Consider the following 21,581-nt stretch of genomic DNA (forward strand, 5'->3'; position numbering starts at 1 on the left):
GTTATTTCATAAAATGGTGGTTGAAAAACGTGCTTTACAATAAGTATTTCGTCGTTTTTATATCACTTTTTTTGTACTTTACAACCTTTAAAAGGACATTACTCAAAAATGTACCGTACGATGATTTTGAAATTTTGACCAGACATTCTGGACGTCATAACGAATCGAATGGTGTACTCAGATTCTTTGGTGCATTTTTTTATAATAACGGTCCGTGGGAGCACCGTGGTCTGTCTGGAAGTTAGGAATCTGAATTTGTTTTTAGATTGTTAATACATAACAACACAAAGTAATTGTTATTGTTCATGTATTGTCTCTTCTCTATATTTAACGGTCTACGATTTCATGTTCCTTGGCTTAATATATTTAAAATGTCAACTTTGAGCAAGAATACTATTCGCGTTACATCAGCTCCTGCGCTTCTACGGAAAGTTTCCTACACCACCCCTCGCATGGCATCTCAAGGATAACGATCATGTTTCATTTTAATCCCGGGAGGAGCCGTCGATGGCGCCAGAGTGAATACCTCATAATCCGCGATAGAAAAATTGTAATCTCCAAACAGGTTACCAAAGCTGGCGTTCGGTCCATCGTACGAGTGTGGAAAGTTAGAGTACGACTCCATGTTGATATTGCAGTTGTTCGAAATTAGCAAATCAGCTCCCGCACCAAAAATTGGACCGCAACTGAAAGAACGAGAAATAGAATTAGTACCGCTTCGCTTTCCATCGTCGATTCATCTCTTACTCCGGATGATAGCAAATAGCATAGGGCTTTTTGATGATGTCGTACTTTGTTGGAGGATCATTGTTATAATTCAGAGCAAATAAGAATGCCTTTTCCGAATGAATGTAGCCGCCTTTACGATTCGTTTTGGCAAACGCTACATCTGTAAATCCACCGCTGATTGCACCTTGAGATCCCTGTAAATTTAACATTGAATTACTGGGTGTTACGCGTGTCTATTAGAAAACACTTACTAACGCGACAATGAAAAGTGGCGCAATTCCGTCGCAATGACGATGGAACGAAGCTGCCGTAAAACCGTTTGTTGAGGCCCGGTAAACCAGCCTCCATGTTTGCTTGTGCACACCGTACCAATCGTTCAGCGTTCCTTGCATGTGAATCTTATCGTTTTTCAAAATTGTAGACCCATGGAATAGATTCAGCATCAAGCGTGGCTGCAACCGTTTGTCGTTTTCACCCAGAACATTGACAGGAATAGGAACCGCAGAGGTTGGCAGTTTATTCGAATGAAGAGCTGCTCTTCGATAGCGCTCTAGCGAGAGTTCTATCGGAACGGCACCTGTGGGTTCAACCTCTTCGGCAAAGACCTGACTGTCGATGAGGAACAGTCGCACGTGAGAAATAACCGGTGCCAGTTGTTGACAAACGCGCTGCCGTTCTTCCTCGGTCCAGTGAGCGGTGGGTTGCGTAACGCCAGCTTGATTTTTGGCCCACGACAACACACAACGCCAAACATCCTCTTCCTCTAGACCGAGCTGAAAAAATAATAGGTTCTACTATGGTAACAAAAAGGGTTCTCTACTGAAAATTTTCATTTGTCCAAAAGGTCAGTTTTGAAACTGATCCTAGGTAATACGCGTGGACTATGCCACGATAGGCATTTATAATACACTTTTGGACTGTTTCAATCGTTTTTTTATATTATGGTTTTGTCGGATCTTATTTTTTCTTGGATGTTTTTCGTCAAATTTCAAATTGAATAGAATTTGAATCGATATCAACAACATGTTATTGTCAAATCCCTTTCTTGGATATTTTTCATAAAATTTAAAATTCAATAGTCAGCTTCGATTATGCGTTGGCTCGAAAGAACACAAGTATTCTATGCAATCAAAAACAGCAAAAGTACAATTATTTCAATTTTAGTTAAGAGATATTATAGATGCATACAGTTGTATGTCAATATCAGTACTAGGTATAAACTACAATACATTGATAGAAGCATGAACTAATTGGGTGCTGATCTAGTTCCATAATGATAATATACATTACCAAATTATTTACAAAACTTACATTGTCGTATGAAATTACTTGAATGAGACCCTCCTTGGTCAGATTCAAAAACGCATTTGTTTTTACACATTCCGATGCATTTTCCGCAATGTACGTGATGCATTTATCCAGAAACGAAGATGCAATTTTGGCTCCTGAAATTAAGAAAAAAGTCAATTTTTCATCAAAAAGCCTAACTTGGTAACGTGTTTAAAATTTTCGCTTCTAGCCAGAAATATAAACATTGAATTTCACCAATTGCACTTTTAAGGAATTTCACTATTAGATCAAAATTTCGGTACGAGTACTCCAATAATCTAATTTTATTTATGCTTATGATAGCTTTTCGTTCACAGATTCCAGCAAAAGATACACTAGTAATTATAATCCAGTACAACCAGTAGACAACTGCAGCTGTCGGTTTCACTCCACATTCCCTTATCGAGTAGCAGCATCAGTGCGATTGGACGTTCTGGATCAGCGTGATGTTGTCTCCCTTCAGCATTATCCGTCCCAGCTGGCGTCGATTCTGCTTCTTAATGTTGTATTCCTCGGCTTCGTCCAAAACCAGATTCATATATTCGTCGAATCCAACTGTAAAAGAAAATAATTTCAGATTCAACATAAATTGAGGTTAGGTTTCGGTACGAGCGACATCTCAGTCCAAAACTTACCGATGTGACCTTCTATCCGCAGATGAGTGTTCTCGTACAGCCAAACCTGAACGCGGGACCGATTCTGGAGGTAGCGGAAAATCAAGTTGATGGGTTGTACCATCACCTTCTGCACTTTGGAACCTTTAAACGACATTTTTACTGCGTTTTCTGCACTTTAAAACTTACGAGAAAATCAAAACGTTTTCGCACCGAAGAGACGCGATCGAAGTTATACACAAACAAGCTAACTAGTGATGGGAAACTTATCGATACTTATCGATAATATCGATAAATGCTGGTCATCGATATTATCGCTAATTTTTTGACTTTAACGATAATTATCGATATTTAAGGGTGAGCACAAGTCAGTGCGGTAGGCTACTGGAGGAGACCAAAAAGAAGGAGACCTCACCTACCCTACCCCAGGAGTTGCTTTTGCCGCTAGGTATTTGTTGAGTGCTGCTATTCGACAAGATTTAGCATTGTTGGGGGTGGTGCAAAGGTTCGCCCCGGGTGTCACTGAGTTTCTGAGAAATAATGGTAACTAAAAAGGTATTTATAGTTTTTAGTTTCCTAAGAACAGAAGAATTCGACAACTTAGTACTGGAGTACTTTGAAAAAATATCCAAACTTTTTGCACCATCTCATAAAAAGCAATGATACGAAATTGTAATAAAATGCATTTTCTTTGGCTTGCCAACTCTTATAATGTGATGGACATGCATAGAGTTCTCCAGGTGCGTTTGTATTAGTGCGATGTTTACGATTTATTGTTTGTTAGCTGTAAGAATTTTTTGTCACTCGGTAGTTTTTTATGCTCTCTTTCAGATGACAGTTCTCACAGGTGACAAAAAATTCTTACAGCTAACAAAGAAAAATCGAATACATCGCACTAATACAAACTTACTAACTGAGAATTACTATTGGTAATTCTCTGGAAATTTTTTAGTTTAACTTGGAACTGTTTAAGTTTGAAGTATCTGTTACCCAACAAACAATTTTTAGTTTCACTAAAAATCCAAATCAACGAAATTGTTGCGCCAAAAAAGTATCCTGATTTATACAGGGGGTAGACAAAATAATTGAGATGAATAAAATTCTCTCGAATTTTAAATCGCCGGAACTTTACGAAAAATGAATCAATTTTGATAACCGGTTTCATTTCACTGGCAAACAGTATTATATTAGTATTACTTGAGAACTTGGTGCATTTTTGCAACGCATAGAAAGTTTGAGGCAACAATTTTCTATCTAAAATACTTCATTTAAAAGAATCTGAGATCACTGATATTTTCTAAAATCATTTTTTGTTTTTAAAATTGTATTTTTTTCATAGTAGGATCTTTAACTCATTTTTTTATATTTTTGAAGGAAAATTCAGATAATTTTTACTAAGATATATTGATTCATAAGAAAAGTTCAAATACAGTTAGGTTTTCTTACGCGGGGATACATCCCTCGTGAAAAAACCATGTTAATTCAGAAATCCGCTTGATAAACCGCTTTAATTAAAAAATTCGCGTAAAAAACCACAATAATTTGAAAATCTGCATAGATAACCTTTTAGAGAAAATCCGCGTGAAAATAATCTGACCTTTTGAAATGTTAATCCAGATAAATTTTCAAACGCAAGTTTGCGAAGTTGCTTGGTTTTATAAGACCTTCACACCCACAATCTTCGATTGAATTCTGGTAGAGTGCTGCAAGCTCAAAGAAAATTAGTACCCAACAGGGAAAAAACCGCCAAAATCAACACCCATACTTAATAAATTCATACCTCGATGATTCCTTGGCGAATTTTCAAGCTTTGGCTACCAATGAACCCGAAATAAATTCTGATTTATTGACAACATTTAAACCTAAGTGAAACAGAATGTCAGAAAAAGTTCTACGCGTTGCAAAACTGTACACTTTGGCACACACTCCGGAAATCCGAAACATTTCCAGTGACCCTTGGTCACGTCCAGTTCTCAAGTAATACTGGGAAACTAGGACAGTTTTCCAGTAAAATGAAACCTGTTTTGTCAGAATTGATTCATTTTTTGTGAAGTTTTGGCCATTTAAAAATTGACAGAATTTTGCCTGCATCAATTATTTCCCTTATTATACAACCTTCAAAATAAACTTCGGCTTGAAACTACTTGTAGAAAGCACTCCTGGCGGAAAACCCGAAGACTTTCCAAAACAAACTGTTTAACTCGTCCGGTTGTTTGAATTTTCATTTGCAGTATCGTAAGATTTGTCATTCAAGGCCTTAACACAATGGATTCGTTGCGGCTGCGTTTGCGGCAATTTGACAGTTAGCCCATACATTTACTGTCACATTGACGTTAACGCAACGCAAACGTATCCATTCTGTTTGGGCCATCACTGTCTCTGTTTTTACCAAATTTATATAGCAAAATTGCATTTGTCGAATAACGTTTGCGGTAAAAAAATTGACAAAAATTGCCGATTTTTCATGGGTTTTCCTTTAATCGCACTGACGAAACTACTCATGCGTCATCAATCATAGTAACCCATGAGTTAGCAAAAAAAAAATTGTCAAACTCTAACTGGGATGGCGAAAAAAGTGAAGTGTGCGCGTTCGAAGAATGGTACCCCGCTGCGTCAAAAACGGACATCGTGCGGCACTTTGTGGACGCCGGGTATGCCGGTTCTGGCATCTACAACATCTTGACACTATTGGACAACGATCAGAGCATCGAAAGAAAGCCCGGTTCCGGGCGGCCAACGACCCTGAGCCACAAGAAGCTTCAAAGGATGCTGAAGAGGAAGACCGAGGGAAAGGTGGCTAAATCGCTGCGTGCACTTGGCCGAGAGGTTGATGCTTGCTCTAAAACAGTGAAAAAGCATCTGGAGAACATGGACATACATGCAGGAAGCGGCAGTCCCGTCCACTGGTCTCGGAGCGGCAGGCAATGACGCAGCGACAGCGGTTGAATAAGATGGTCAAGTCGATTTTCCCGGCAAATCGCGACGTGACAGTGGTATTGGACGACTAGACCTATCGCACCCTGGATGGCAACGACTAGCAAGGTTCTTCGTATTTTACCTCCCCCACGAAGGAAGTGAGCACCGAGGTAAAGTTGATTTCACAGACCAAGTTCCCCAAGAAGGTGCGGCTGTGGCTAACAATCAGCGAAAAAGGGATGTCAAAGTTGCTCTTTTTTCGCTCCGGGCTGGCCGTGAACGGAAAAATTTGTAGTACGAAGTGCCTGACAGAAGTTGCGTCGTTCATCAAGAAATACCATAAGCGCGAAGACACAGTGTTCTGGCCAGATTTTACGTCGGCCAACTACTCGAAGCGATCGTTGGAGGAGATGGAGCGGCTGAATATCGATGTGGTACCGAAATCGGCGAATCCGCCCAATGTCCCCACCTGCTTCCCATCGAGAATTTCTGGGCAAACTTGAAGCGCAAGATCTATTCCAACAATTTTGTCACAAAAACGGAGGAGGAGTTAATAAAAACGAAGGAAGAGCTTAACAACATGGCTACACGCATGTTTTCGTCCGCCATGGCGAATGTTCCGGTTAACTGCCGAAAGGCTGCACGCAAGGACGTAATATTTTTTTGTGAGGAAGCTAACATGATAACCTTCCATGGGAAATTTATCCAACTCAATTATCTGTCATAGTTTTTTTTTTTCATCACCATCTGAAATTGTTTTTTTTTTCATCACCGTCTGAAAAAAAATTTTTAACGCAAACTTTATCTGTCAAATTATCGATACTTATCGATAATATCGATAAAAACCCCGGAATTATCGATTGTTATCGATGTCCGTTTTGGGCGATATTTCCCATCACTAAAGCTAACTTTGACATTTGAGAAGCAAAAGTAAGTGATGTCAGTTCGTGTTCTTTTTCAATTTTAATAGGGTAGAGTAAATCGCATGAAACATCCTGCTTTGCCGTTCTGCTTATTCTCAAATTAAGAATCTTATTAACTACTATATTTTGTTTCACTCTAACGCAATTTAATGTTGTTCTATAAAAAACTCAATTAAGTCAATGAAAAATTTATACTGTTCTTGTAAAGTTTACAAAACCTAAAACAAGAAATAGCACAGAGTCAATTATAATGATTTTGTAAACATATATTTATATCTAGGTAATATTCAGTTAGCTAATTCTGTTTATTTTGGTTTTCATTACTTTTAAAATATAATAAAATTTTTTGTTCGTCTTCTGTTTTAGCACATTAATTCAACGTGCGCTAGTATAACGTAACTTTGCACTAACGGTAAGTAGAGAAACTACGATTAATGCCGATCTGTTTCTATTCTTCGACAGATGGCGCTCACCTGACTATCATTATAGCATTATAGCATGGTGAGTTTCCGCTTTTTTTAGACATGGGATATCGCACCGCTATAAATAATAAGGGTATTCGTCTAGCGTTCGTAGCCGTAAAAATACCTATCTCCGTTGATATTAGATGCAGGATACAGCTGGTTACTTGTATATAAGAGTTTTGAGAATAACCATAATGATTAACATATACAGGTATATTTTTACGCGAGGGATGCGTTCCAAATTTGTATAGCCCCGTCTCACAACTCTGGCAACTCGAGAAGACTTTCTTGAGTTGCAAATAATACGAAGAAAACTGTCCTAGAATGTTTGAGCCTCGTTTAAATATGAAAGTTGTCAATCTAGAGACCAAAAATGAGGTCGATATCTTGTACCGCTTTCGAGTAATGGAGGAAAGCAACCCGTGTAAAAAGAACTTACTGTATTCTCTAAGTATATTTTTTCTTATTTTCAACTCGAATTTGCATGATAGATTAAATGTTTGTCATCTAAATTTATTCTTATCATAATGATTATCCGAGTTTCTTTAGTACAAACTCATTTGTGATAATGTAATTTCAATAACCTCGATAATTTAAAACAAAAAAAAATCTGATTCTGACACGTGTGAAATATTTGCACAGTTTTACACCGGTAATACCGCATCTGTGTTCACCGGTAATACCGCATCTAATCTCGACGCTGTGACTGCTTCTGAGTTTGTACCTGTCGATTTGGTAGACCAGAATTCATTCCACTTTTCTGCTGATTAGCTTAGCTTAGCTTAGCTTGACTGACTGCACATATCAATGGTTGCACTCCATGATTGATCCGAATCAGTAAAATTACACAGTGAATCAGCTGAATGGGGTTGGGAGTGACCGACCATTTTCATTGTACAAGTTTTAGTGACTCAATACTTTGAAGGATCAATAACGATGCCGGCCACGTCCTTGCAAACAGGTGGGAAGAGGGAAGGGATGTTAGTGTGGCCCGTGCTATTTGGAGACCGTGTTAACCTATGCATCTCCACAAAGGACACAGGAAGGAGGTTTTTGTTAGTAGGGGAGGGCTCGTTGGATCAGAATTCACTTTGATAAGTGATGCAATCATACATATATCTCCTACCCGCCTCTATTCAGTTTTTATTCCACATCTCTGCTGATATGATAAAAAATATGCGAAAAAAGTTAAAACACTCGTACTCTGCAGGACCCGACGAAATTATGATAAGTCGTTGTGTACACGCTTTAGCCGAATCCCTATGCCATATTTACAACAAATCTTCCCACACACTTAACTGCATAATGTTTTCTCGGTAAAGTAAAATACCGAACTACTTCGAAACATTTTCGTTTACCATTGTTCTGTAACAGAATTACTGAGAAATCGGAAACCAAATGTGTTTACCGGAATACCGTAAATTTGTTTGTCGAAAAAAATCCGTAAAACAGCAAATTTCCGAGTTCAGTAAACAAAAATACCGAATCTCGGAAGCTTGACATCATTTAACCGAGATCTCATTGAACCAAAAAGGCTCGTACCGAGATTTCGAAAAATAGAACTGTCAAAAAAACAAAAGCTTCACTATCAGTTTTGCTAGTGTTTCGGTTTAAATGAAAAAGGAACAGGTTTCGCGGTTAATTATCATTCCGAAGAAATCTGCAATATTCAGATTAACCTAAAATGTTGAGTAAGTATACAATATTATTTCTCAGATCTTGTTTGTGTTTATTGCAAATATAATACTAAAAGAAAACAATTAATTCTTTCCTTACTCAATTTTGTAGGTTAACGACTCGCTTCGCAGGATGGAAGTTGCAGTGATGGATGTTGTTTTATTTCCAGGAAGCAACACAACTCTCCTGTTTCTACCAATGCTGTAATAAGGTGAATCATTTGACAAAATAATCAATAAAATTATACGGATAATCAATCATTTTCATCATTTCCTGGATTTATTTGAGAAATCGCAAAATACGTACTTCAGTAAATTTTACCGAAATTTCCGTAATAATTCGACAGTTGGAATTTCCGAGTCCCGGTAAAATATTACCGAGAATCTCGTTACACTTTGACAAGTTGTCAATTGTTGGTTTTACAGAATCTCGGTATTTTGATGTATTTCCGAGATTTTTACCGAGATCTCAGCTGTTAAAATCTCGGTAGTTCATTTTACCGTACTCGGTGATATTACTTAAGTGTGCACAGTTTGGAACATGCTTACATGTTTCCGATATTAAAAAACGAGGATCGCCGAAACGTTAGGAACTACCGTTACATGAAAAAAAAAAGCTCAAATCGACGTAATCTATACAAATTTAAAGGCATCGTTTGATCGGATTGACCAAAAATATTGTTAAAAAAATTCTTACGGCTTGGTGCATCGCAGAGGTTTGTCGGTTACATTAACTCCTGCTGTTCGTCACAATTTTCAAACACCTCTGGCGTTCCACAAGGTAGCAACTTAGGACATTTGCTGTTCAGGCTGTTTTTCAAATGACGTTTCCTTACTGCTGGATGTTTGCTATAAACTAGAAAAAGGCAGACGATCTTAAGCTGTATTTGATAATTCGCTCTATCGACGACTGTCGGCGGCTACAAGAATGAATCCAACTGTATTCAGCTAAGCAGAACTGAGACCCAACAAGAGTTGATCACATTAATGACCTTTGAGTTTTTTACTGAACTTACGTTTAATCTGCTTCGTGCCATGATAGCTAACTTTATGGATCCCCATTGGTTGAAAGCGTTATATTGCGCTCTCGTCTGGCTACTGTTCGAAAATGCTAGCTTGGTTCGGTGCCCTTAACAACTAGGCTGGAACATAGTCTTTTCGGCAGCCGAGCAGGAAAGTCGTTTTTCTTGAGTGCTCTGTGGATTACCGAAATTAATATCTCGCTTCTTCTAGCGTTGGTGTTGTGTGGCGTGCAAATACGCGTCGTTATTGGTGGGGGAGCCCCGACTGCCGAACAGCGCCAGTGGTAGTGGTGCTAATCGGCGCGATTGCGCTGCGTTCGCGTGTGAAGGTGGTGAGTCGTGCTTGTTTTGGCGCGAGTGCTGAAAGGCGTGCTGATCCAGCATCAGCGAAGGTCGATTCCCGCAGTAGAGAAGTACGGAGCTGTGGTAGTGGTTAGTTGGCGCGTGTGCTGTGGAACCCGGACGGGGGGAAAGCGGACGGCATCGCCGCTCTGCAGTTGAGGAGACAGCGCAGGCAGTGCTGCTGATTCTCATACATTTAAAGATAAGTGACAAAACCTTTACTTTTTTGCCTTCTTTATTCTCGTATATACATATATATAATTTGAATATTTTGATTTCGCATTTCCTCTCTTTTATTATATATAGCCATTCTTTTTAGTTTTGAATATATAAATATTTTCATATATTTCATAAATTAGTTATTAGCGGCATATAGTTCACAACCGCTATGGCGGTTGGTGGATTGCCTCTTCCACCGGACCTCTCATCTTGTTCAGAAGGTGACGAGTCCGCAATGGATTTTTCTGACATTCCGAATAATGGAAACAACGCTTTTTTTGACGTCGTTAAAAAGCGTAAAAGACCTCGTAAAACTGCCCCAATTGCCCCATCCACTAATGACGGGGCAACTCGGGTTAAAATGTACCAGGTGAACCAACCTGGTCTTCGTTGGATCGTGTATTTTCGACCCAAAAACAAGCCTCTTAGAGTTGTACAGATGTGCAAATCTCTGAAGGAAAAATACTCGAGCTTGACCGAAGTTTACAAGGTCAAAGCTGATAGACTGAAGGCAACATTTTCGGATCCCCGACAAGCGAACGATGTCGTCCTGGACCCGAATTTCAACATCGAATACCGTGTTTATATACCGGCACGCGTAGTTGAAATTGAGGGTGTTATCACCGAACCGGATCTTACCGAGAAGGACGTGATGGAAGGTGGGGGATGCTTTAAAAATCCCTCCCTTCCAAAAATAAAAATTCTGGAATGCAGGAAAATGTATTCCAAGGATAATACGGGAAAATACTCCCCGAATGACTCGTTTCGAGTCACTTTCGAGGGAAAAGTGCTTCCGGATTATGTCGAACTTCACAAGCTTCGACTCCCAGTAAGACTTTCCATACCGAAAGTTATGACATGCACGAATTGTTTGCAGTTAGGGCACACAAAAACCTACTGCAACAATAAATCGAAATGCTCCAAGTGTGGTGAAATCTCTGAGATTAACCATACTTGCGGCGATCAACAGGCAAGATGCTGTCTCTGTGGTGGTGACCCACATGAAGTTGAAGCGTGCCCAAAATACAAATTACGTTCAGACGCGTTGAAGAAATCTACGAAACAACGCTGTAAGCAGTCATTTGCACAAATGTTGAAGACTGCCTTACAGCAACAGCAAAATCCGTATTCCAGCTTGGAAACGGATGATTCCAATGATGACGAAGAGGTATATCAACCTCTTCCGTCAAGTGGGGCCGTGCGGAAACGACCAAGCGTATCTTCCCCCAAACTTCCCAGAAAGGAGCAGAAGAAAACGCATACAGACACCCCAAGAGGTCAACCTTCTAAGCAAAATATTGCTAAGACGTCACCTCCAGGATTCAAACTTAATCCTGAGGGCAACACTTTTGTTAAAGAGTTCCCTAAACTACCGGGAAAGAAATCTGCTCCCGCCAATAAACTGTCTCCGGAATCTAAAATACCGTCTACTGATGGACGTATTTCATTTAAAATGATAGTTGAATGGATATTTACCACTTTTGGTTTATCCGATACTCTTAAAAGTATGATTTCAGCTTGGCTTCCAACAATTTGCATGTTGGGTAAGCAACTAAGCACCAAATGGCCCCTCCTCTCGTTCGTATCCTTCGATGTCTAAATCAGACAACAGAAGTGACGAATCGACAACAAGGATCATACAATGGAACTGTAGAAGCTTGATTCCCAAACTAGATAAATTTAAACTCCTGCTTCACGATAGCAAATGCGATATTTTCGCGCTATCTGAAACATGGTTATCAACGGATACGACAGTAGCCGTTCATGATTTCAATATAATTCGTTTAGACCGAGGAAACTCTTATGGCGGAGTGCTTCTTGGTATCAAAAAATGCTATCCATTCTTCCGAATTCCTCTCCCAGCAATTGATGGCATAGAAATTGTTGCTTGCCATATAACAATAGCTGGTGAGAGCCTCACGGTCGCATCAGTCTACATTCCACCTAGAGCTATTATTAACCGGTTGCAGCTGACACAAATAACGGAACTGCTGCCGACTCCACGCCTTATCCTGGGAGATTTCAATTCTCACGGTATGGCGTGGGGAGCACCTGGAGATGATAACCGGGCTATTCTTATTGAAAGCTTACTAGACGAGTTCGATATGACCCTATTGAACATACCTGGGTTAGCTACAATAATAGCTAGGCCTCCAGTACGTGAGAGCACTTTAGATTTATCTATGTGTTCCTCCTCAATAGCTTTGGATTGTAAATGGGAGATTATTCAAGATCCCCATGGTAGTGATCATTTGCCAATAAGTATTTCGATTATGAGCAGGCTTCAGTCTGTTACCACAGTCGAAGTAGAGTATGATCTCACCCGGAATATTGATTGGGAAAAATTCTCGAACATGATATCTCAGGAGCTCGAAACAACCGACGAGCTTTCTCCATCAGACGAATACAACTTTCTTGCAACATTAATTTTAGATAGTGCGTTGCAATCTCAGACGAGGCCCGCCCCTGAGAACAAGTTGAAAATTCGTCCTAACAAACAATGGTGGGACAAAGAATGCACCGAGATGAAAAAAACTCTGAAAAGAGCATACCTAGCATTCAGGAAAGATCATTCCATTCAACTTTTTGATCAGTTTAGGGAGCTGGAACTGAAACAGGCTAAACTGCACAAACTGAAAAAAAGATCGTACTGGCAAAATTTCATAAGCACGTTACCCAGAGAGGCTTCTATGAGCTATCTCTGGAATACGGCTCGAAAAATGCGCAATAGGTCCGACAACAATGAGGCTAATGAATATTCTGAACGTTGGATCTATGATTTCGCGAAAAAGGTATGTCCAGATGCTGTCCCACCACAGCAGAAATTCAGCGACACAACGGCGATCGAAGAACCAGAATTTTCAATGCTGGAATTTTCAATTGCCCTCGCGTCTTGTAAGAACAAGGCTCCAGGACCGGACAGGATCAAATTTAATTTGATGAAAAACCTGCCGGATTCGGCCAAGATACGATTTCTTAAACTGTTTAATAAGCTTATCAGGAACAATGTGATCCCAAAAGCTTGGAGACAGGTTAAGATTATCGCAATCAAAAAGCCAGATAAACCTGCCGCAGATCACCGCTCGTATAGGCCGATTGCGATGCTCTCATGCATACGCAAATTGCTTGAAAAAATGATCCTGCGCAGACTTGACAACTGGGCAGAAACAACTAACCAACTGTCAGAGACCCAGTTCGGCTTTCGTAGGGGCAAGGGCCCTAACGATTGCCTGGCATTGCTAGCCACAGAAGCAGAAATGGCTCTTGGCAGCAAACAACAAATGACCTCGGTTTTCCTGGATATCACAGGCGCATTTGACTCAGTTTCAATCGAAATTCTTTCCGAGAAACTGCATCAGAGAGGATTCTCCCCTATATTAACAAACTTTTTGATCAACCTGCTGTCTGAAAAGCATTTACTTTTCAACCACGGTTCTTCAACAATAACACGAACAAGCTACATGGGTCTCCCCCAAGGCTCTTGTCTGAGTCCGCTGTTGTACAACTTCTACATCAGTGACATCGACACATGCTTGACGGACGGCTGCACAATGCGTCAGTTAGCTGACGATTGCGTAGTATCAGTCACGGCGTCTCTGGCTGTAGATATGAAAAACAGCCTGCAAAATACGCTAGATAATCTGACCAGTTGGGCCAGCTGTCTTGGAATTGAGTTCTCGCTTGAAAAAACGGAGATGGTTGTCTTCTCAAAAAAGTGACCACCACCCCGTTTGGAGCTAGTTCTGTCCGGAAGACCCATCACCCAGTCACCTAGCTTTAAATATCTCGGAGTATGGTATGACTCTAAGTGCACATGGGAAAAACATATAAATTACCTGAAGCAAAGATGCCAACCAAGGATCAATTTTCTTCGGATGGTAACAGGAACATCATGGGGAGCCCATCCAGAGGATTTGATACGACTCTATCAAACCACGATTCTGCCCGTAATAGAATACGGCAGCATATGCTTCAGAGGTGTCGCAGCTTCACACATGCTGAAGCTCGAGAGGATACAATACCGTTGTTTGCGTATCGCTCTAGGCTGCATGCAGTCGACACATACCATGTCCCTAGAGGTCATAGCTGGAATACTACCACTCAAAGAGAGGCTGTTTGAGTTGGCTTTTCGTTTCCTCATTAGATCGGAAATAGCAAATCCAATGCTTATTGCGAACTATGAGAAATGTTTGGAAGTTGTTCAGAAACCCTGTATGTCAGTATACCAGCGGTTCATGTCCATGGAGATAAACCCTTCGGTTGTTGCTCCATCCCGTGAGATTTCAACATCGCTCAACAATTCTTCTGTTGTATTTGATTTGACGATGAAACAAGAAATCCATGGAATTCCCGATCACCTCAAACCAACAGTTGTGCCATCAATATTTTCGGCAAAATTTGGCCACCTCCCAAAACAGAATTCCTTTTTCACGGACGGATCTGTGATGGATGGACATTCCGGATATGGCGTTTTCAACACAGATCATCGCATATCTCGCAAACTGGCACAGCCCTGCTCCATATACGTAGCTGAATTAGCTGCCATACACAATTCGCTGCGAATTATCGAGCTCAAGACACCAGACAATTACTTCATCTTCTCGGACAGCCTCAGTTCTATCGAAGCTCTCCGATCGATTAAACCGGTCAAGCACCCGTCCTATTTCCTTCCGGAAATTAGACGGATATTAGAAGTGCTGGTTGATCGGTCTTTCATTATCTGCTTTGTGTGGGTCCCCTCTCATTGCTCAATCCCAGGCAATGAAGAAGCTGATTTATTAGCAAAAAGGGGTGCCATAGATGGAGATATATTTGATAGACCGATCACCTATACCGAGTATTTTCATCTGCCCCGACAACTGGCTCTGGAAAACTGGCAGGAAAAGTGGAATAAAGACGACCTTGGGCGATGGATGCACTCGATCTCGCCCAAAGTGTCTACAAAAGCTTGGTTCGAAGGGTTAGATTTAACTCGTGATTTCATTCGAGTTATTTCGCGCCTAATGTCCAATCACTATGTTGCAAACGCACACCTCTATCGAATAAACTTAGTCGATAGTAATCTGTGCGAATGTGGAGGGTACGAAGATATTGACCACATAGTCTTCGTATGCCCTAAGTACCACAGAGCAAGGGCCAAGCTTATAGATTCTCTCCGGAAACAGGAAGTGACGTTTACAATGCAAGTACGGGATGTGCTTGCTAGCCGCAACCCCGCGCTTGTAATACCCATTTACGACTTTTTAAGAGATATCAAGTATCGAATTTGATTATCTCTATGCTTTCTCTCCTAATTTCTCCCAACACAACAATCTTAAAAAGTTTCACGCTAATTCCGTTTTTTTTTTCTTCTTTCTTTCGTTTATCTTTTTTATAGAAACATGAATCATCGCTTCTTTTTGAGAGACATGATCCACCGAACTTAGATTTTGATTTCAAAGAGATAAGAAACCATCACCCTCAACGAATAGTAGTAAGGATTAGTATTTAGTTATAAAGAGAAAAACTTTGATGTTAATGTTAGTCGTAAGCTTAAATGACATGTATTTTTAAATTGTATTTTTAAAAGAGAAAAGATGAGAGGGTTTTTATGCCTGTTTGAGGAGGAGCAGTCGGGATACAGGCTCTACTCAAGCTGGCTTTTCCCTACTCCAAAAGATATTCGGCCCCGTTATGCTTCGCGGTTGGGCCTAAATAAATATTAGAGTTAAAAAAAAAAAAAAAACTAGGCTGGAACAGAGCCTGACAAAGTCATTTTCAATTGACAATTATCAGGTTATAGTGACGCTTTGACCCGTCGCTTTCAATTGAAAAGCTTTTGTATCATTTTCGAGCACTTCGTGAGTCACATGACACCCAGTCGAAAGCTCTTGCTGTGATTCTGACAACTGAAGAGCTTGAAATTGATACAAACGCTTTTCAATTGAAAGCGGAGATTATCACCATCACTCTCAAATGACGATTCTCAATTGAAAATGACAATGAGCGCTGACGGAGACAGAAGGCTTCCATACATGCCATTGCCGTTCTAACTACGGCTTGCGGTATTAGAAAACTACTATCAAACGACGCGATGCGGTGATAATTTCAATTGAGACGCTGAAGAAGAGGAAAGAGTCTCTCTTCGTCACGTTATCCGTCGATTGAAATAGTCATTAGTTTCATTCGAAATGATCCGAAAGAAGAAAGAGGGAAAGAGAGAAAGAAGTGATTCGTTGACAGTAGCCGAAAGGAATCGAGTGAAAATGAAACTGTTCGAATCGAAATGACAGCGCGAGTATATCAGTTTCATTGTTTTGTTTCGAAAATGTAGAGCCCTGGGCTGGAATTTGCGACTCGAGCGAGTGCAGAAAAGATTCGTGCGAATTGCGTTAAGAAATCTTCCGTGGCGTGACCCGATAATTCTGCCTCCATATCCTGACCGTTGTCATCTGCTTGGGAGTTACACATTGCACGGCGCAGAGATGTTGAACATGTGATGTTCGTAGCAAAAGTTCTAAATTCCGAAACTACCTCACCAAAAATCCTTTCTAAATTAAATTTCCGGGCCTCACAGCGTCTTCTTCGCGCTACTGGATTGCTACAACCTAGCTTTCACCGTACTAATTTCGTATTTAACACCCCTTAGCTTGCTACATTTGATCATTCTTTAGAGTAGAAGATCTTTTCGATTTCAACACACCATCACACTTTTTCGCTAAGAGAGTTCGTCAAATTGACAAGTGCATATTCATTAAGAATATTTTTGTCAGATGAATTTTTAACAAATAAAGAATAACGAAAATAAATGTATGTAATTGATTGTGATGAAATTTTAGTATATCATCAAAGAAGTTGCCCTAAAAATGTTATAGCTTTTTAGCTACTCCTGTAAACTTTGGTGCCGCCAGTGAATGCAGAAATGCGTCAAAAGGCCCAAAGTAATTGCGTCGCTTCTTTGATTACTTACAGGGAACTCATACAAGTCTCTGAAAAAGTTATCTTTGCTAAGGGCACCAAAATTCACAGGAATAATTAAAAAGCTAGAATCTTCCATTCTTTCTAGTTTGAGCTTCAGAGCAAAATTTGTGTTCACCAGTCTAATCATCGTTTTTCTTCAGATGAGAATTTGCAGTATAGGGAAATCTCGCGTAACTTTTCCAAAGACCTAAACACAATGGATACGTTGCGGCTGCGTTTGCGGCAATTTGACGGTTAGCCCATACATTTCTGTCAAATTAACATCAACGCAACGCAAACGTATCCATTGTGCTTGGGCCTTAAGTAACATTGAAAGACTCTCTTTATACACTTTCCCTTTGATTGATAACTTGCTGCGTAGTAAGCTAGGAATTATTAGAGTCCTTCGATTTCTGGTAAGAAATCGTTGAACACTTTCTAACGACACTATATTCAACAGAACAGAGTGAGAAAAGAAAATCTCTCTATTTGTTAAGACTTGCTATTTTGTACCTTGACGCTCCAGAGTGGCAAGTTACTGAACAAAAGCCGGAAACAACTGAGTATTTTTAAAATGATTGGAAATTACATATTATGACAATTTTGGGGTGGTGAACTCATTTCTGATATCAGAAAATGTTGAAAATAGCAATTTTCGCACTTATTCATCTCAACACCTTTATTCATCTCATTGCTCTTATTTGTCCAATTTACTTAAAATTTTACTTCTTTTCAAAGTAACCGAAAGTAAGTAAGTGAGTTTACCTCTCGATTCAGCAATGAAAAGAGCGAAATAAAAGCGACGAGAAGACTATAGGTGCTAAGATTAATATTGGGGTGGTTCCCTTACTTGATCTTCATCGAAACACTTTAGAATCGTATTTTTTTTTGGTCTTTGAGTCTTTTATGAACTAGAGTGGTGCAAAAATCGTCATAATACAATTTATTTTATTTTGAAAAATATTTAGCTTTTAAGCCGTTTGACCAATTTAAGCTCTTTCTACGACAAGTTAAAGGTGTTTTAGGGAAAATTATGAGATCGTACGATAGTTTATTTTAACGTCATTGAAAATATAAAAGACGATATACTTCTTTCTCATCAATTCAATTTATCCTCTGTTTATACAACTTGTAGTACTGAAAGCGGTTTATATAAATCTTTATAAAAATGCTTGAGACTACTGGAAAAAACTTCAAGTATATTTCCCAGTCAATCATTTTGTTTAAATATACGAAACTGAATATTTTACTACTAACCACCGTACGTCTCCAAAGTTTTATTTTCAAAATATCTTCCTATGAGCATCGATGTGCAAAACGGGACCCACAAATCTGAAACGTACAATAAATTTCCCATTGATTGTTTCACGATACGACGATTGTACGGTAGAAGTGAAATTAAAAATACATGTTTTTTGGCTTCCCTGCAATATGTTTTACCTCGATTGAGAAATTGGTTGTATTTTCGACTAGTTATGGAAATCAACCAAGAAGTACATAAATTTCCCTTCATAATAAATCAAAATCAGATCAAAACTGAGGGAGTTACAGGTGTTTGAAGTTAAGCTAAAAATTGTGATTTCAAACATGTAAATCATAGAAATTGCCTGATGAAGCAACATTCAAAGTGCGATGAAAAATCGATATCTCAACCGATTGTAATAAAACTTTGAGAGAAGGTCATTTACAGTTTGAGAATCTTTGGAGAAATGCAAAACATCAAAAACATTGATATGAAAAATCGAACTTTTTTCCAGTCTCCGACCACGGTTGCGGCATGAAAAAAATACCGAAGGCGTAATTTCACATAAACTCGTAGCGTTTCTCAGTAGCAGCAGTAGTTTATTTTTGTATTTGGCACCATAAGCCTAATGGTATTAGGCCGTATCAAATAAATAAGTTAATAAAAAAACAGTTTCTCTGTATTTCTCAACTCAAAAATGGTGCACGACGAGATCCAAAAAATGTTGCAGATGAGAAAGCCCAAAATTAAAATATTCCAGTATGCTTTGAAATACTTTAACCGCTTTGCGCGTGTTTCAAACGTTGCGTTAAAAACAAGTTTCGCTGCTATCAGTTTAGTTTTAATTTACCCTATAAACTCTAGCGGTTAGATATCATAAATAATTTTCAGCTATTTATAATGCCCATAAAAATTTCTTACTAGTTGTCTTAGGAGCAATTTTTAGATATCAAATTCCTTTACAGCTTCAAACACGATGGTGAGGCATCATCCAACGTTCGAAAACGGTTACGAAAATTACATTAGTGCGTAGGTTTATGTTTTAATATTACTGCAATTTTAGTAGATGTTGTATGTAAATCATATAGTTTTTAACTTGATTAATCCTTACCAGCATCTATTACAGTGGAATTTCGATTTAATCACGGCCAAAAAAACACTTTCCGGTAAATCTAACGAAACTTTGGATTCGAGGAAATGATGGAGGTTAGTATTTTTTGTTGCATAGCAGTGCAATATAACGAAAAATAATAATTTCTATCATTTCACCCAATCCACAGTTTCGTTGGATTTACGGGAGAATGTTTTTTTGACCGTGAAAAAACCGAAATTCCACTGTACTATAATTAATATTAATATAATCATACGAGTTGTTATAAAACAAACTAGCCATTCGATTTGGAAATTGAAAACAGAATTTAAAAAAAAAAATCGGCCCACTCACCTGCAGCTTTTTCCTGTATTTCCATAACTGCAGCCAAAAATGTACACGCGTTGGCGACCGACATGGCGGTCTTAACGTGTTCTTCACAGGCAATTTTTAGCTCTTCTACGCCAAGATCCTGTGCAAGTATCATCATTTCGAATACTTTAGAGTCTTGGAGCATAATCTAGAAGAAGGTACAAGAATCAGTAAGAATGTCAGCCCGAACCCAATCATAATTTACTTTACCTTTGCTGTGTATACATAGAGAATAAACTGACGGAAAATATCTGATTCAATGTGTGGCAAGCGAATGGTGGTTGGCGTACCCGGAGCTGAAGGCACGACCGAACTTCCAGGTATTCTACAGATTTCTCCTCGTTTGGGAGATTGAAAAGATTTACACCTAAAAATGAAAAGTTTCTTAATTTTGTTTGAATCTGCAATTCTATAAATGTGATTTTTCACCTTGCCATTAAAATAATCCGATGAGCATAAATTCTTTCTTCGCTAGTTCCGAGTATAAAAACCACATCGGCCGTGTCCTGATCCTCAGACAGTCTTTGCAGATCATCTAACAGCTGTGGCAATCCGGCCAGAACCTTGTCACAGATCACAGACTGCGCACGGTTTGCCATCGTATCTGTGTCACTGTGATAACTGATTTCGTATTTCATTCAAACCCGTTAATAGTACGCTATTGACAACGAATCTTTTATTCGCATCAACCAGGCAACGTTCGTATATTCCGATCACCAAAACATTCTCCCTGTTCGTAAACAAACCACAACTTGCAACACAAGACACGTTTTAATTTATGTTTTGATCTTCAAACTTACGCAAGACGCTCAAACGGTCGGCCAAATAAACATAAACAACACGTGCTTTTATAACACCAACACAAGAGTTGATTTCACCTGCAAGCTTATGTTAGTGCAGGGAGCCAAAGTGTTACGCTTCACTTACACCAGCCGAGACAAGGCAATAAAAAATAATGATCCTCACATCCAGAAAACCGAAGAATTCAACAGAATAATCCGCAAAATCCCTTATTTTTGGGAGCTTTTGGCACAAATTTGCGACCTCCGTAATCCTCGAATCACCGGTTATTGATCGCAACAATACTCACTCAATTTTAGGTAGGTAATCACACCGAAAAAGACCAAAACACCAAGAGCTTTACCCAGTTCTGCGCAACCATGACAACCTCCGAATGGGAAAACCGGCGCGTCAGCGGACAACGCAATCTCCTTTCTTCGGAGTTTCTTTGAGATTCTTTGCTGTGGCTGCTGCTGCTTCATTCCAGTTCAAATACATTCACATCCTTACATCAATACCAACCAGGCTGTGGCCGGCCTAAAGTGATTGAGCTGAGCTTAAGTTTATTCAGTTTCTCTGTTTTGATTCACTCGTCGTGCTGCCGGTTTAGTGCTGGCAGGTGATCTGCAAGTTTTGAAAGCTTGGCAGGATTCGTTGGTAGGATAAGATTGGTTAGCCCTATTGGAGTGTTGTGTTTGCATGACAGTTTTACATTAGTTCAAGCGCAAATTCGAAATGCGAACTTTGATCGGTAGCACATTCCTTAGTTTGTTAGGAACCCTTTCAGTGTAGAGTTGTCTCGTGTTATTGTTCGTTACTTTTATTATTCGTTTTACTTTGTCTATTTTAAAGCTTTCTTTTTTGTTGTTTCAGGTGTTTCTTTTCAGTCTGTTATTAAATATAAAATTTTTGTTTTAGGTTAT

The 21,581-nt window shown here is 39.3% G+C and overlaps 2 protein-coding genes across 3 annotated transcripts; both read right to left on the reverse strand.

Annotated features, from left to right (window-relative positions):
- Positions 1-293: 293 nt before the first annotated feature.
- Positions 294-21,075, reverse strand: LOC129723949 (uncharacterized). Of its 2 annotated transcripts, XM_055678457.1 has the most exons (8): positions 20,679-21,075; positions 20,308-20,608; positions 20,089-20,245; positions 19,861-20,026; positions 2,041-2,174; positions 981-1,502; positions 748-923; positions 294-686 (listed from the first exon to the last, which is right to left on the reverse strand). In XM_055678457.1, the coding sequence occupies exons 2-8, from the start codon at positions 20,514-20,516 to the stop codon at positions 461-463; spliced, it is 1,590 nt and encodes a 529-aa protein (XP_055534432.1). In that variant the 5' UTR covers positions 20,517-20,608; positions 20,679-21,075; the 3' UTR covers positions 294-460. The 2 variants fall into 2 exon arrangements, with proteins under 2 accessions (XP_055534432.1, XP_055534431.1); XM_055678456.1 differs by having other exon boundaries at positions 20,308-21,075.
- Positions 2,325-2,919, reverse strand: LOC129723950 (probable small nuclear ribonucleoprotein E). Its single transcript, XM_055678458.1, has 2 exons — positions 2,694-2,919; positions 2,325-2,613 (listed from the first exon to the last, which is right to left on the reverse strand). The coding sequence occupies exons 1-2, from the start codon at positions 2,827-2,829 to the stop codon at positions 2,474-2,476; spliced, it is 276 nt and encodes a 91-aa protein (XP_055534433.1). The 5' UTR covers positions 2,830-2,919; the 3' UTR covers positions 2,325-2,473.
- Positions 21,076-21,581: the final 506 nt, after the last annotated feature.

The sequence above is a fragment of the Wyeomyia smithii genome, chromosome 2, assembly GCF_029784165.1.
Source record: "Wyeomyia smithii strain HCP4-BCI-WySm-NY-G18 chromosome 2, ASM2978416v1, whole genome shotgun sequence".
Taxonomy (NCBI): domain Eukaryota; kingdom Metazoa; phylum Arthropoda; class Insecta; order Diptera; family Culicidae; genus Wyeomyia; species Wyeomyia smithii.